The following is an 18,933-nucleotide window of genomic DNA, read 5'->3' on the forward strand; positions in this document are numbered from 1 at the left end:
CAATCATTGTACGTCGATCGAAACATGTGATTAGAAATCTTCTATCTGATATAAATTTGATGTAATAGTATGATGTGTTTGCCATCTTTAACCATAGATAAGGATGCTAGATTAGAACGTTTTTTCTATGCCCAAACACCATTTATCTGTTTTATCTTTGCCAGATTCCACGTATATGCATTCCAAAACTCAATGCATGTTTATTTAATCATCCGCTACGTAGTTTTGTATGTGTATCCAGTATCCCATACATTTATCTATTTGAATTGTTGTCGATTGCTAATTTTTCTTCTTTCGGAGGAAATTGTTATGAATATGTTAAAAAATCATAATATAAAAAATCCTATCATACATAGATACGGGTCACATGTTTTAGTTTTGTATCCGACACATCTCTTCTGCCTTTCATTTTGATGAAGGTCGCATACATAAAAATAATGGCTACACGTATGAATGTAGCTAAAGACATCGAACTGTTTTTGAGAAAGATAACAAAATACGCTTTCAATACTAATTACCCTTTAAATGATAACATCCAATAAACTGCATACCAACATATATTCGCGTGCCATTTACTCTCGCAAAATTCGCGAGCGATCCAGATAAAGCTTATCTCCGATAAATAATATCTGCACCATTCATATTGATACAGTAGAACAGAATCCGTTCAATGTTTTAAATCTAGATTTTGTTTTAAAATGGAAATCGCGAAATACAATAACCGCGTAAGAACGTTCGTTTGCAGTAGGGAACCTACATTGTAATTGGAGTATCATCCCCTGTTATGCCTATAGAATATATGTCTTTTCCTGTAAGGGTACGCTGATCCGAAACAAACAAATCCAAAATTTTAAAACTGAGCAAAAATTTCGAAATGCTACATTTCTGTTCAGAAATCCTGTTATTGTCGGTTTATTAATTCGATCAAACAGCCATCTAATCCTAAATGTAAACAGATTTGAAAATCTCAGTTTTGATTCAGCTGTTGCTCGGGTTACCATTTTCGTGTAGGAAAATGTGTGACCGAGCGTTTGCTATAGACGTTATACTCCCTCAATCGCATTAGATGTGACATTTCAAGGCTGATGTTTGGCCTAAGCACAGTCTTATCATGTTACTCTGGATACAATTGGGCGAAAAATTCAATAATTGAAAGAAAATTGACTTAGAGATCTGGCAGAGGAACGGACGAAGGTGAATCTCATTAAAACCGTTCCCGTGAAATAACTTGATGTATCTTGTATAAAAGAACTGCAGAGTTGATAAATTACTCTGCGGATCTATACAAAAAGGCAACCCAATATAGCTTACAACCAAGATGCTTGTAACTTCATTTTCTGCAGCTTTGAAGCTATAACATTTCTGCATATAAATACATGTTTTAATAAAGGTAACTGATTTTAGATTTGCATGTCCGATAACTAAATATACTTATTTTAAAACAGTATATAATATCGAAATGCATCTTTAAACAAAACAAAATCTGTTATATTTTGTCATTTTACATGTATGTTTTCTATTTGCAACGGTGGTAGCCACGTACATATTGTTCATGATCACGCGTATTGTGTTTCTTTGCAATAGTGGGAATATTGCATATACCGCGATACTCACTGGATAATATCGAAATACATCTTTAAACAAAACAAAATTTGTTATATCTTGTCATTTTACATGTATGTTTTCTATTTGCAACGATGGTAGCCACGTACATATTATTCATGATCATGCGTATTGTGTTTCTTTGCAATAGTGGAAATATTGCATATACCGCGATACTCACTGGACAGCATAACTGACCTGTTCATGTTATACTAGCAACTGGCAAACCAGTCGTCCCCGTGCCTTTGTACTGATCGTTCAATAGAACAAAAAACTACCACCTTTATAGTCTATGATGCGTCTGGTCCAGGGGACAGAACCCACAGCCTCTACAATGCCAAAAACGAGATATTGTCAAGAGCGATGTTAGGAAGGACAAGTCAGTTAAAACGAATATACAAGATAAAGTTCTAAACTTCGTCGCCTTTTAAGATCATTCAATGGAGACAGCAGGTATTATTCTAAAGCTCTACATGCAGGATCACCATGCAATCGGGACAGCAAGTAAAACCCTAAAGACCTTATTGAATAGCAATCGATATGTTAGATCTCTGACGGAAGATAACAAAATAATCAACTAATTTGAATCACACTGATACACGATTAGTGGAAATAACGTTTCTACCACGGTATTGTTTTCAATTATTCCTTATGCAGTAATGGGGCTGATTAACTGGATGAACTAAGATTTTGGTACATTGTTTACACTATTTAACATATTCAATTAAAGTGTCCTTTTAACTCAATACGTACTGTATTTCTGTCATTTTTGTTAACAATATTAATTTGTAATACATGATTTTCTTTCTCCTTCACGTTACATACTTTGACTACCTACAACAAACCGAAAGCGCTGATTTGTCAAAATACGTTATTTGCACAATTCAGATCGATATCAAATGGAAATCAAACTTATATGTACAAGGAAAACTATTTGATTGTTATTTACTAGCTTACCCCAACAGATACAAATGTTTTGTGTTTAGTTCCATTTCACTACTAAAATCTAAGAAACAAATCAAAACTGTTGCATTGACCGTTCTTAGTTTTTACACACAGTATTTTCCATATTATATTTTTAACAGCCATGTGCTTATAGACAACCCATACATCATAGAGGTGTCTTATGCGTCAAACCATCGATCATATACACGGGGGATGTGACATTTGCATGGCTGTCACAGCGACTAGAGATTTTTTATTAGATTTGTTTAATATGTGCAGCAGTGTTCTGGGTTATCTTTTGCTTTACATCCTTTTCAGTGTGGCTAATATAAGGATAAAATCATATAATAAAAGCGGTCTATATGCCTGTAATGATTATGTGTATGATTTTGGAGACTACAATATCTCTTTCCGATAATACTTTTCGCTAATTCCGCATAGTCCCCTGATATACAGTGACTTAGCCCGTGTAATAAGTTTGAATATGTGGACTGTGTATTTATCTTAGATATTCCCTCAGTTACTATCATTGTCCACTCCTGGACAACAAACCTTAAGCCCAAGCGTGTGACAACAGATGAGAAAGGTATTGTGGTCTTATGAAATACTCTGCATAACGTTGAAGTTCGCTGACAGCAATGCTGGATGTCTCTGTAGACCTGTGATTAATCAGTGTTTTTCTCCTATAATGTCTTTACTTTTACCATAATACAGTCCATGTATGGATATTAAGGCAGTGATAGTAACCCCTGAAGTATCAAAAGATGTAGTGTAATATAATCAACGAATGCCATTAGCTTACACAGCAGCCAATGAAATATGAATGCATGTTTAACATAAATAACGTGTTCAACATGACTTGATACGAAAATGTACTGGATCCATGGCTTAAGTGTGTCAATACATGTACATGATGTATTATTATAGTGCACCTGTTACAATATGTCAAGTGAATGAAGCTATTACATAATTCCCTGAGCTTCTCTAAAAATCTCTTTTACCTCTTTTCTATATAGCACCAATAGTCTCTGTTGCATTTTTAGTAGCATTTTTATATATGACTAGGCATACACAGCTGTTCATTTGTATTTTATCAGTCGTGAAAATTTAACAGCAACGTTTGATATTTAACTCGCGTGGCACTGTAAACGTTGATATTTTCGCAAGTGCTCAATTTCGCGGTTTGGATGTAATAATCTTAAGCGGTGTTGTTATTTTCACTAAATCACTCAAAAATATAATTAGTTTCCAGCAAAACCGGGTAAAACAGAAAATTGACCGCCCTGTTTAACCCCACATACAATGTAACTGACAAGGGCGACTCCGACCTGGCCTTAATCATATGTCAAATCATGATGTCCTAACCCCCGGGTATCTGTAAACAAAAAATAATGCTTATCGGTCATGGCCACCATAGGGCCAAAGTGGACACTTTAGCGCTGTACATAAAATGGCGGTTCAAAGACAGCGAGAAACCCGCTAAAATAAATCTAACGCTGAAATTAGTATACTTATATTGTAACTAAAACAAGAAATAGAAGCAAAATATGTTTTCAAATACCTAATGGAAAGAGTATCATTGTTCAGATATCCTAATATCTTTTACGTAGATATACAAAATTGAAACTATACGTTATTACAAGGAGATTGGATTTTTATTTTCAAATTTCATATTACAGGTTATAGTTAATTCATTGAACATTCATTCGATATATACTTTTTCTTTTTAATTGTTCTTAGATGAAATCAATCTTCAAATTCCTAATTTCAACGTGCATAACACAATTTAGAAACATATCACCATATAGGGCAGAACATTATAGAGAATAGAGAGTGAATCAAGTTTGAAGCAAAATGGAAGCTATTCTGGTACCGTACGTTCAGATGGCGTATAAGAAGATAGCAAACGTATTGAGAGACAGTCCCGTCTGACATAGAAAGATTCCTTCTCTCGACAAAACATTTACACAAGATTGCTGGTGTATACTGGCCGTCGCCACAGCCCATAATTACTACCACTGACCAAGCATTTACATCATTCGGACCCGATCTTCCAAACCTCCAGACGCCAAGTTGCCGTCAACTTGAAACCAGATCATTCTGTCCAGGAAACAAATTAAGAAGACGGCTGCTAACAACAGTGATAGTTTGAATCTATTTCACCGGAATTGTTACATGGTTGTACTGATTACGTTAGGTCTAGCTCATTTCAATGTGTTTTTCTATTGCAGTTCGAACTGACGTTGAATTGGCTGGGGTTAACCTAAAGGCATTACGCCGCTCCGTAATTGGCGAAACCAGATAGTTAACGTCGGTGTCTCGGTATGTTTGATTATTCAGATTACCACATTTTGCACCATTAAGAATTCAGCAAAGCGTGACCTTTAGAGAAAATCGTAAAATCAGCATATTTATAAAGCACAAAAAAGTAATTTAAAAATTACCAATTACATTTGAATTCCACTAAAGCTGTTTAATCTGTATTTATTGAAGATAGTATTGCAAAATTCAAAAACACATTTCAAACATTGTTCATCTAATGAGTTTGGTTCATAAAGTATTTTAATTCATGAGATGATACTCGAAATCAACAATATCTTAAAAGATCATTTTTAATTTCACGCCTTATTCTGTTTCACCTATTTGGATGATTGTTTAAAGCATTTAATTTGTAAAGCAATAGTATTAATCCAGGTCAAAAACAAGGGCAAAACGTAAGCATGAATCAAAATGAATTTATAGTTTCAGAAATTCCTTGACGCTTTAAAATATTATTTGTGTTGTTTTACATGCCTTTTGTACTGTTACTGAATCGCAATACTTTTCATCGTATCTTTTAGTGCAAATGCTAACTACGAGTATGACAAAAGTTGGGTTGCAGTGGAACTGTGTTTGTTTATGTTGGAAGTACACAAATACTAAAAATCAATAGGGTTTCAGACAATCAACGGAACACAACATGAATCGTTACACGACAACACTGAAATGCTAACGTCAATAATTGCAATTAGCAGTTGTCACTTTAATTGGTGAAATGGACTTCCTAATTATCACGTTTTAAACAGTTTTATTTTAAATTATCACCTCATCTCACGTTGTGGATGCCATATTTGAAATCAACATTTCCGTCTAGTTAACTGTGCGTCAGGCGACACACGTACAATTGGATCGCTAAATACAGAATAGCTCCACTCCATGACATCAATTGATGAAACCTATGGGACAGTGCATTTGATCTCATCGGGGAGCTTGGTGTGTTCTTCAACGGTACTACGCCGTAATTTTACATATTATCAAAACATGTCTACCGATTACGTTGTCATCTTCCGAAAGTTCGCATCATTAACAACGTTATCCAAATTCGTTCACATTCATTTGCATGTGTTGACGATAAAATTAAAAGCAGAAATTGGATACATTGTCAGCGCGTATGTTTCAAAACATCTATCGATGCGTATTCAGAATTTGATATTTTAGTTTCCAAAACGACCATATTTGTCAGTTGCTAGTATTTGATGTTTTCGTCCATCTGTGCCCTACGGATTACTGCCGTGATGAAATATTAGCGGTATTACGCCTGATGTGTTTGAATAAGAAACTTGAACACACAGTTAAAATGGTGTAGCAGGCGTATTCACCTTTTTACACCACAGTAGGTAGTTTAAAAATTATTCTTGTTTTCGTTTAAAAGGTATACTTATACATAATATATAGTTATTTGCATAATTCTTTTAAAAAGGGGGCGATCTAGTGTGTTGCGTATAGGCGACTAAACTTGGGTTCATAATTTTTTTGTTTTCCATTTTGAATATATAATCTTCCTAACCAGCTTCTTTTAAACCGTCTCAATTTCTTCAAGTCTTGACTTTAGCGTTCTCAGTATTGTTGCCCTAGTAGTTCCACTCCTTTAATTTGTAGAGCTCAACCGATTGTTTTACTAGGTTTTTTTTTATTTTGTGACCATGCGTGGTGTGTTGTTTGGCGTTTTTCAGACGGTACATTTTAGTGACATGAAACATTTTGCACTAGGAAAGAAGGAGACACAACGCAAGTATTCCTTAGTCACCCAAAACATACAGATATTCACGAACGCAACATATACAGAACAATGCCCTCCTGCAATTACCTTAGCAGCTATTTTAAAAGATGTTAATCTGTCTCAACTAACCAGCTAATATACTTAAGATGTGTTATAGCATTATTGTTAATGCTGCCAGAGGCTTAGTTTTATCTCAACATGTTACTGCTATTAAGACATATTATTAAAGTTTGCAGATTTTCTAGTGTCCATTAACACCCACAAGAAAATATATAGAAATTCAAAATTGCTTTTAAGTTATTTATCAAAATAAATCATGGGACAATCCCTTTGTTCGTTGGACCATGTGATGTTCGAGTTAAAGCATGTTCCGTATTCATTGTATAATGGAAATATACAGTTGTGTCGAAAAAGGGCGAATGGAGTCGCCACGCTATCAATGACATGCAACAGCTATTGCGAACGTCTGCATCTTAACTGTGTTTCAGTCAATTGATTGACACTGAGAAAACATACTCGTGTTAAATTTACCTCGGCTAACGATACAGTTAGATTAGGCAGAGAACCTTTTCGATTCCCAGGAGTCATTACGTCATTTCGAGGACTGCCGAGTTGGTGCCTCTAATTAATTTCGTATTTTTTTTCTATAAGAAATATCTGTTAGCTTATACCACTTTCATACGGAACGTTGGAATAGTATTTAATGCTTTCCAACGAATAGACATACGTATGTTGTAAGAAATGTATTATCTGTTTTCATTAATAACTTTTATGTATTCAGATATATATGTTGAAGAAATGTGGAATTCTGTTCGAAACTAACATGGTAAATAATCCGGTGCCTCTGAAAACACATAAAGTCAACCTGTCTACATGATGCGTGATGAAAGGTAACTTAACCCAACGGCGTTCCCGTCCAATTAATAGTCTAATAAGACCTGTGCAAGAAGGAGGTTGACAATTAGTAAGACGTCAGTTTGGTTATAAAGTCATGACTGTACCACATAAGAACTCCAGAAAAACAATTAAAATTACGCGCAAAAACATAACATTGAGGTATTTGTATCTTCTTTTAGAATTAGATTTGCAGTCTTTTCCAATATTTTTTCTTCTGTTAACGATAAAGAAGTTGTGCAAAAAGAACATAGGTAAACTTCCCGATAATGTATTTTACAAAATTTCCCTGTGGATGCAGCGTTACTACCGCACGACCTGTTATTTAAACTATATGCTTAAATTAAGAAGATGAAACCGATCTACGATGAAGATTGCATCTTAGACGTCATCGATTAATAGTGATCCCGTTGCGAAATTATAAATCTTTATATTTTATTCTGAATTACTATGCTTCGGGAATACCCTTGTCACGTTGATTCAAATGATAGGATATTATTGTGAAATTCTCGATGTAAAATTTCGCGATTTCTGGTTTGGAACATTTTCATGGAATCGCGAATCTTCGAATAGTCATTTACATGAAATCTCCTGATGTGTTACATCGTATTTAACAGATATTAATTGTCGCGAGTAAGGATAAACTTGCGATTGCAACGAAATTTAAACCCTCTCAGATATTCTAAACAATACAGTACCTCTAAGTCGAGAAAGATAGTACAGCAGTTTAACCATAGATATTCGAAAGAATAACTACCAATAACAAATTGATGGGAACATAATAAATTGCTTAAAAAAACCTGTGAATCTGTTTGTTGATTCAAGTTATTGTATTACTCGACACCCATAATCAATATTTCAGTAATATTTTCCACAAAGACGAAATCAAAACAGTTTGACATATATAAATAAGTCTGGAAGTATTGACTCTTCCACAATTCCTGAGAAACATCAGTTGCAAACATCATTTGCTTTCAGACTTTTTGTGAGATGGCTACGCACGAGATATTACCAGCACATTTTAATGTATAAATTACATTCTAGTCAGAGAGCCGCTGATAACATTTACATAGTACAATCCCAATGAAATGACCAGCATACTGGGCTTATCTATCAATCGTTTCAACTAATTTGATTTATAATGCAGCCTTAATTTTGATATATAATCTCTGCCGCTTGTTTGTGTTTTCGGCAAACCATACAAGAAGTAGTCTTAAACTTTCTAGTCGGACAATCATTGAGTTGACAGCTTGCTCCCAGGGGTGTTCTGTTTTGTCATGTCGACTGTCGGGTCAGTAGTAACGAACACGAATACTCAGCACTGGCTTGTATTGATTTGCAGGAAATCTCGGGCGTATTCTTATTACTCGTTCCACGAAATGGCTTCGAGCTCTTAAGACCATAGCACTACAGCCACATCATCAACTTAGCTTAGCTTGTCAACTTTATTTCCAACTTGTCATTTAAAATCAATTAGAGTGATGTATTTTCTCATAACTACCATTCTGATTGTCTGTGTGATGGCATGCAAGATGCTTTCGATCATTTTGGATTCTGAGGTATTTTTATAACTTGAGTTTAGCCAGCGCTTTCCTAAAATACCCTGTATATTGTCGCTATTTAGCATTGAGGACGAAGTTAGCGTTGGTGTACCTTAGCGTGAATTAGTCTCCTTTAGCGTCGTGCAATGCATCTGGACACATTGTATCTAAGGGACCCGGGTATTAGCATGCCAATATCCATATATAAGCACTCGTTAACCTGTTATGAATCTAGACGCACTTCTGATTCCTATATTAAAACCAGCAATGTTATAATTCAAATAAACGATTCCTGCTTACACCGCCATGCATCTTACTATTATTGTGGGTTTTGGGTAGATATACCATGGTAACCACCTGTCCGCTTGTATAATATATCTCAAAGTTTACTCCTGATGGTAAAACAAGTGTTGAAGAAATCTTTGTCCCCCAGAATTTGCACAGAGGCGGAAGCTAAGCTAAGTTGGTAGGTCCTTATCTGTTTGTAAAATTGTATCTTATATACCGTGTTAAAAATTGTAGACAACTAATACCAAGTTTGGTGATGTTGGAGTACGTGTTACTTAAAGTACCTAGACGAACAAAAACTGTAGGAGACTTGATTAGAAGGCGTTTGAAGACTATGCAGCTTAGTATATCAACCATCAGACTTGTGTAATGGAGTCCCTGATGATTATGTGGCTACTTGTCTGCCTGCCAAGTAAGACAGTTACTCAATTGTAGCTCTTCTCAACAGCTTTATCTTGCAATGAGAGTAAACGTTACAAGACGGAAACATGGGATTTCTTTCAAATTGTTGGGACTATTGAAGCGAAGACTTTGCAAAGGAAGGGTTGAAATGAGGTCACCCATATAAGGTATGATAAACCAATGCGCTCCGTTTTGAGAAGTTGTTTATATACCAAATCGCTTCTTTTGAACAGGAAAAATGACAAATGGACAAATTCAAATATCCTCCTGGTAATCACTGGTCACAGATGAACATAATATTCATGGCCGCAATTTCGTATTAGATCGAATATGTTTAGCTTTTATATATCTCACCATCGGATGTAAGAATCAGTCACATTTTTCACAAAACACCTACTATGTTGATTATAGATGTTGGCCTCTACTCACGAAATCAATCCTCTCAATAGTTGATCCAGATGTCCTAAAATACATAAGTCTGTGGACCGTTAGTGTCAGTTTGTTTGGAGGTTGCCACCGCGCTGCCGCCACCTACATTACTCAACCTTGCAAGTGTAAGAAAAACAGTTTATCTCTGTCGATGGATCCGAACCATCCCGGCCATGTTGGCTGTTAGACCCACAACGGTGTCACCGTGTCGTGTTCCCTACCACAAATGCCCTAGGTCTTTGTTGACCGTCTAGATCGATAAATATAGCAACACTCTACCGAGATGAATTAATTACTCACATCGCAAACGCTTGTAAGTAATAGCCATTCGATTATTGTGTTTACTCCTGGAACCTAACCTTTTGATAAGTGTCTCGGGGATGTAGAAATTAATCCAGCTCCGTCTGAAATCTCTTCAACAGTTGAATGTATTAGACATAGAAAAGCTTAAATGTTCGACTCGGAGTGCCGTATGAGCATTTTCTTTTCATTGTGCGTTTCAGAATACGCGGGAACATTCCGATGTTGGTTAACTGTCGCTATTTTCACCAACACACACAAGTATCTATATACAGTTTATGATCTTTGCACTTCTTACGCCAACCCTTCCGTACTAACAGCCCACTCGGACAACGGCATGTTAAGTATCTTACTACAACCATTACTAAAGCATATAGAAAAATCGGTTATTTTCGCAAAGTTGATACTTTCGGGATTTCGTTGAACATTACATTGACCCCAAAACATAACCCGCGACATATTGATAATTTGAAAATGGTTTATTCATATGTAACTTAAAAGTTGAAGATGAAATTTTACTGTAATGCTTTTACTTCATAAAATCGCGAATAATGAGTTTTTACTTTTACTTGAAATCGTTAAAACTATTTTGGGACTCGTGAAGATTACTGATAAGATATATTATTAGTATTAGTATTTATTTTGAAAGTTATAAAAAATAAAGAAAAATGGCGTAATCAGTTATTGCTTTGTAATTAAGATAAAAACTTGTTTTGTTATTTTCTATGTTGTGATATGTTAACTGTTATATACTTTTTTATTACTGCAAAAAACTTTATATTCGCATACACTGAATATGGCCATCTCGTAATGTCGCGTTGTCGCCGTTTCGAGTTTTCGCGGTCTGAAACTGCGACAACCTACCCTTGCGAGATGGTATTCATGATATCATGAATATTCATGAATGATTCATGAATTTTCAATAATATGAGCAGATTGCGGTTCATGAAAAAAAGTTAATGAATATTCACCCAAAGACGCTAATGATCTCTTCAAGTTTTATGAATTCATGAAACATTCATGAAACATTCATAACTGTTCATGATCAATGTGTCAAGAATTATCTATGAAGTTAAATGCATAACCGATATTCATTAAAATTCTTCAAAATGAAACATAATGTTTGGTCACTCCCTCTGAGATAATCATGAAAACAATAATTAATGGCAAAAAACAAATCCAGCAAGACTATACATATTTTCAAATTTGATGCATTGGCCCAATCTTATCTAATCATTAGATTAATTATCTGCTTCATTTTGTTAAAGGCTGTCTTATATCTAAAAAAGATATTGTAACCATCACCACTTTCCTAAAAGTATTTTTGGAGCTCTCTTATCTATTAACTGTGGAGAGCACTCAAAAAGTCCATATTAATTTTGTGCGTTACAATCGCTATTTTTTGAGTAGTCCTAATGCAGTATATCCACATAATGAGTGATCACCAAATAAAAACCATGGTCAAGGTCTATATATAGAAAACTACAATGTTATCTATCGGGTTCAATATTGCACACATTAAACGAAACTGCTTTTGATTTTACAATATTCATGTATTCGTATTAATCATATTATACATGATTCTAACCGGAATTAGCTTACCGTTAATTTAACACTGATAAACAGTCATTGAACAATTTGAAGGAACAAAGATATAAGTTCCTATAACGCAGGTCATTTTATATTTCTCTGCATCGCCTTGACTACCGAGCAGAAGGTGTCCGCCACACGGTAAAACAAGGTCATCGTAGGTTATCGATTTAGCAGCTCTTACATTCTAATTGTTATTAAGAAAGCTCTCGAAGTTTTTCTTTTCGAACCTTGGTGAAACTATACTGTAAAATGCGCTTTAATCACATGATATCATGCCATAAGTATAAATATTTACCAAAGCTAATTATCAATAGACAATGACACGCTAAAGTAATTCGATAATTAACGTTGAAAAGGACATCTATACTTCTTTCATATACCTCGCAGAAGCACAAAGTCTTCAAAGAGCGAATTGCAGTCGTGAGAACAACTATCACGACAATGCTTAATAGCAACTTGAAGTCATGCTGCGTCGTAGACATTGGCAGGCGAGGAAACATCAAATTCCGAGACATGATGAGCAGGCCGCGAGATTATTGACTAATCAGAGAAGACTTCTGGGAGACCCCGCCTCCCGAAACACGGAAGGGAACGCTATCTATATCAAACATTCCTTCATAAAGCAATGGTGATTCTTAGTAAAATCATTTATTTTCCTCCACTGAAGTTCCAAGTTTCCATTGATTCTGTACTTTACTCATGTGGATAAGGCTTGATGTTTCATTTAACACTGTCGTCCTGAAAATGTACATAACACGTGGCTTATATTCCTTAGCACTAATCTGCGCCCTGGGATACTGTGAAAGTAAGTATGATTCACATATATAAAACATAACCTTTCATTCATGTTTGTTAATTGCACAAAGTCAAATGCTTATTGTATCTCAGTTTTGTATATAATGTATTACTTCATTAATTATCGATAATTAGTTTTAAGTAAGACCAAGGAATGGTGACCAATGATCTCTGCTACTACATTCTCTGACAATAGTTTTCTATACAAGAGGAAAACGTGATGACATACACTACTTATACAAATCCATAATGCATGTGTATGTCTATAGAAAATTGCATTATAAGCAGACGAGATAGAGGACGGACAGTTTTGATCTGAGTATTGTAGACATAAAGTACAGTTGATTTGGCTATGCTAACGTTTGAGTCAATCATCCGTGAGAAGAAAGAGTATACTGCTTTGCTCTCTAGAACAATGCAATAGGAGAAAATACACGTGCGGTGCGTTCGCATCGATCAGAAAACATGTATGGTACAGTTTATCTGCAATAGATTATCTTTGCGAGATATTGTCTGTGACATCCTGCAATGAATTCATTGAATTGTATCTTACGTCTACAATATTACCCTATATAGCCGTGATTTCCCTGTCATTTGTAGATTTTGATCGATGCTGGGTGGTTTTTTTTTCTTCTATACTAAACTTCAGGCTTAATACACGTAAGGAAATTTGAAATCAGAGAATATAATTGCAATTAAAGATCAATGTTTAATTTGAAAATCATGATGTCAACAAACTTTAGCGTATAAGGTTACCTTATATGATTGTTACGGCCGTGAGAGATATCACATTTTTGGTAAAGGTACTGAATTGTATTATACCAGGGGATGCAGTTGATGCTCTTTGCAAAGTGTGAACGTCTTACGTCAATAACATTGAACTTTTATTCGTCACCAATCATATGTCATTCTCTAGAACTATCATATTTCCCTAGAGACGTATCATTGTGCATATATCATCACACTAAGAAGGAAATATTGTCACAGATCTATCCGTGTGACATGGGGAATATGGGTAACTCACCGTATGGAAAATTATGATGATTGCCTATAAGGAAGACACCGACAGGAAATCTACAATTACATAGGTAAAATGGGATCGTAAGATATAGTACAATATCTTTTCAGTTTGTATATTTCAGCACTGAATCTAAAGGAAAATGGCGTATAATTTGCATGATGAGCATTATAATTATATTGCACATATTGTCTTCGTAAACAAGCGACATTCAGAATAAGAATTATTTTTGCAGAATCAGCAAAATACAAAATGATTCAGATAAAAACTCACAAAGAAGGTCAATGATGAATTAAGTTATTTATACCACCTTCCTAAGATATCATTTTTGTTCGCCATGATATTTCCCCATTCTTTGGAAACCTCTGACAATCCTTTTAATTATGGAATAACATTTTTTTATATATTTACTGCATGAGTATCGAGTACGTCTATGAAGCTAAGGTTGTAGTTATAAGCTTGAAAGTATTAATCTTATGGCAATAAGAAACCAACGATAACGCAACAGCTAAAATGTCACATCACTCGACCTAATGTAACTCGATTTCCTTAATGTCCGAACCGTACCAATAAAGTGATGCGTTATTCTCAGCAGTGAAGCTTTATGTTGTCTGCTGAAGTATCCGCTGGTGTCGATTTCATGACACTGATTTCTAATATCAAGGATCACCAACCACTTTATCACAGTAACAGTAAAGGGATCCACTAGCTTTGAATGAATATCAAATAGATCATTGGTAGGTAAGGTACCCTATTACATATACGATACCGTTTTTGTTTAAACATTCAACTTCGAATTGAACTAATTATTCGTCTGAAATCAGAAGCTTGGCAGTTGAAGTCACCCATATGTCTGATTTCTAGCTACTAAAATGGCTCATCGAAGTCTTGAATGCCGTATCTGCGTAGGGCTGAAATGAAAGTATCAAATAAAAATGTAAAGGGGAAAATTCAGAAAAGACAAAAACATATCAAACCGGGACACGACACGATCCCACAAGACAGGACGGAGCGCATATTGAAAGAACACGAAGCGACAGGGTGAGACATGGGTTTCACTTTATTATATCAAACTTCAAGGCTGGAGTTTAAGATATAATAAAGCAAACATTTCTAATGTGCAAATGGTGAGAACATATTGGTTTCTTAAGCAATATTTATGATTTATATATCTGTACCAAAATTTAAAACTTAGCTATTGTCTCTCAGACAAATTACATTGATATTTCTGCAGTTCCTTAAATCCATGGTCTATATTCAGTTCAACTTTAAACGTTAGTATAGATGAAAATAAAGTATGATAGTTCAAGATTTCTTCCAATACCAACACAAATAATGGACTATCTACACAATAGATATGCTTCAACATTGTAATCGAAAAACCGAATTCTATATTTCATTTACCCAAAGATGAATACAGTCATGTACTTCATTAGTGGTTCACACTTAGGTATGCACACATTGCGCATTACACTATTGAAAGAATAAACATCTTGATGGGTGTAACCTTTCGCTATGCTTTAAATATACCTTAATGACGTAGTCTCTCATTCCAAATGCATGTAATAGCCATTCGATTGTTTTGATGACTCATGAGACGAAGCAATGTACAGTTACTGAAAGGTCTTAAATTTTCTTAAATTTTATAGAAGTCAAATCTCCTAAATGATGTGGTTCGGAAGTTATATATGTTTGGCCATTGCGTGTGAATGATATAGAAATATCCGCTTAGCATAATACATCCTCTTGTCGTTGTTTTATTGTTTATCTTAGTAGCTTAAGTAAGTTGATATAATTGTATTATATAGGGGACTTTGTGGGGAGGGGGGATTATATCGCAAGAGCTATAAGCATAAACAAATATCATATATATTGCACTGATGGAAGTGTTGTTTTTTTATTAAGAAGTACAGGGTGTCAAGAAAACATGTCCCGTCTTTGATAGGTAATCAGTTTGGACAAACTAAACCTTTTAAGTGATATGTGACTTCCCCGTGAATTTCAATACAAATATGAAGAAAAAGATATTTTGCGAGGTTGATATATATCGTTATATGAAGCAGATCATTAAATTTCTTTAAGGATTAAAGTCTCTGTCTGGTGGTTCTATCGAAGGATAAAGTTGAGAAGGGTATCGATATTTGGAATGGACCGCGAAGCGGTCCATGAAACAAATATCGATACCCTACTCAACTTTATCCTTCGATAGAACCACCAGAAAGAGACTTTAATCCTTATATTTACAGCCTTAACTATTCTTTTGATAGCTCAAAATTTACCCTTAATAGTGTTTATGGCATTTATAAGACTAAAATTGAGTTATATCGTTTGGTTCCGACAGGCATTTGGAACAGCCACTTGAAGTGGCGGAAATTCCCGCCAATTTATCAATGAACATACCAATAAAATGAGTTCCGTCTGATGAAGCATATATCTGGGGTTTTCCCGGTATGGAACTATAAATCATTTTATTTATCTGTTGTTAAAAACACCATGGTGCAAAGCAGTTTGGTTTTAATCTTTTGCTTCGTATGAGTTCACACGCTTACACAATTCATAACGTGGCAGGATATTTAACGTAGTTGTGACGCGGCGTCCGATTCAAACCGCCTGTGTCAAGGAGGTGTGACAAACAGAGAGTTTCTTCAATTTTGTGATCACTTGAGTTCTACTTAATCAGTTCACGTTTGAAATTTCTTGAATATACGGATGTTTACATAGTTCCATGTCATTATTTCCGGATTTTGGAGATTTTCAAATGTATCGGACGTCGTTTCGAGGAACATGTACAAATACAGGTAGGCCCACTACTGTAAACGTTTACTGTACCGCTCTCAAAATGTTAGCTATATTTATATTGTTGTTTCAAACACTTCAATAAATATTAGAGGTATCTATTACAAGTATTGTAAAGCTACAATTGTAGGATTCCGTTTCATTGTTATTTCGAAACACCCAAACGTACATTGTGTATGTAAGACCTACTCTCGCCGATTCACAGTAGATTCTAGATAACGTAAGGACTTGTCTGCCGCCGAGGTGAACAAAAATGCATTGTCGTGCTAGGTCGTTTTGGTTAAACTTATCCAACTCAAATACTGATGTTGTTCTGACATATCTTATCCATTCGCGTACAACCAAAGATGTTAAAAATACGAATAGAATGTAGATCTAGGCTACATGTTTTAGAGAACAACACAGACTCACCGACACACAACATGTAAGCATTGCGACGTCATCGGAATGTGCAAAACTGTAAACACTGTACAACATTGTTTATTTATCATACGCACGGAAGCATTGCTCAAAGAGGTACGGTAGTAACATAAACAATGTAACTTTTCTACATTTGTATTTACACACGTACATGTATATGTGTTCAAACCTATTTTGATACATGTACATGTTCATCGAACGTACGTTCGGTTACTGAAAACAGCAAAAGTTTCTGATTTGGACCATCATAAATTCATCCGCGCGGCTCCAAATTGCGCGTGACATACTCAATTTATCGAGAAATAAAGTTGAGTAGCCTTTGGTAGAAATCAACGGGGTTTATACTATCAATTCACCACTGACTGTAAATATTATGGTATAAACATAAAATTACTAAGTCTATTGAAACAGTTTTCATAAAGCGTCAAACTCGAGACATGTTTTTGGACACTCTGTATTAATAGCATAGCGTAATGGCTAAAAAGATAGGTAGCGGCGAAGTCTTCATGCATTGACATATCTTTTCAATCTTAGTATTGCGTCACTTCATGAATCAACCAACTGACGAAAGCAAACATTTGCCTATCAAAACACTATGTATACAACGATTCTCGTGCATCGATCAGCTGATATCAAACAATACGCCAGTTTCATATCAATAAAAATAGTCCCCACAATATTTTAATGTGTAATTTCTAATGTTTCTTCTTGATATGGAATCAACTAAGGTCTATTCAAATAAGTCAATCAAATCTTATTTTAACCTATGTCTCTTGTTTATCGTTTGTCATTTGCTAAAAAAAGGTCGACCGGACGAAGTAAGCTTGAAAACGCGACGTTGTGGAACGTCTTTGTCATCCAGCTGTTCCATTAATCTCGTATATGGGTGTCATAATTTTAAATCTAGTATAATAATTTTTCAATAATTTTACTTTATAAATTATTCTAATGTAAATATATGAATTGAATGTATTTTTCTAATTTTCATAGCGGCTTTGAATAGCAGAAGCTATCTACATATCTTCCGAGGAGCACTAACGCGCTTCACGGGATATGTAGATAGCTTCTGCTATTCCTATTTGATTGGTGATTTGGTTGGCCCCTTCAGATCCACAGAAATTTAGCTCATTCTGTCACTAAATTCGGATTACCATACAACTGTATTAATCAGAAAGCTAATATTTGTAATCAGATAAGGAAGTGATACAATTAATGTGTTCCAGATCCATCTCCAGACATCGTTTAACCTCATCAGCACTCATGTTACCATGTCGTAAAACATAATTATATATAATTTTAGGCAGATGTTATGTCAATATTGAAGAACTAGGGTTTTGTTCTTACATGTTTATTGTTTCATAAAATCATAAAGAAAACTCAAGTAAAAGTTTGTAGGCATTTTCGTTATTTTGCCAATGGTACCTTTTATGGTAACGGCAATGATAAAAGAACTACATTGTATAAACAAAACATCGATTTTAATATAAAAAAAATATGTTATACATAAAGAGCAATAAGCAGGCGACTGACACTAACCATATTTGTTTAGAAAAAGATGAACGGAAATAAGATTATAAAAGTATAACCTGTCACATCGGCACTTGTGTAACTCGGAGCAATTACATGATGTTTTCTTATAATACAAAGCTGTACTTGTCCATTCCAAATATCTTAATAAAGTTTCATCCGGTTTGGATAGGTTATACTGTGTAAAGTTAATATTCTTTTGCGTTACATAGTAGAGTTCGTTACAATATCATGACCAAACTCGAATAATGGCTTCTATTTCATAAAGCGACAGTTCCCAATACCATGTTCACAATTCCGTTTCGTATATAAGAAGAATAAAAAAACGTGAATCAACGATACAG

The 18,933-nt window shown here is 34.9% G+C and overlaps 1 protein-coding gene across 2 annotated transcripts in view; it reads left to right on the forward strand.

Annotated features, from left to right (window-relative positions):
• Nucleotides 1-12,672: 12,672 nt before the first annotated feature.
• LOC138328213 (carbonic anhydrase-related protein 10-like) overlaps nt 12,673-18,933 on the forward strand; it is a 57,603-nt gene continuing 51,342 nt past the window's right edge. For both annotated transcript variants that reach the window (XM_069274910.1, XM_069274909.1), the window contains exon 1: nt 12,673-12,838. In XM_069274910.1, coding sequence (XP_069131011.1) covers nt 12,733-12,838 — 106 coding nt within the window. In that variant the 5' untranslated portion in view covers nt 12,673-12,732. The remainder of the gene's footprint in view (nt 12,839-18,933) is intronic.

The sequence above is a fragment of the Argopecten irradians genome, chromosome 7, assembly GCF_041381155.1.
Source record: "Argopecten irradians isolate NY chromosome 7, Ai_NY, whole genome shotgun sequence".
NCBI lineage: Eukaryota > Metazoa > Mollusca > Bivalvia > Pectinida > Pectinidae > Argopecten > Argopecten irradians.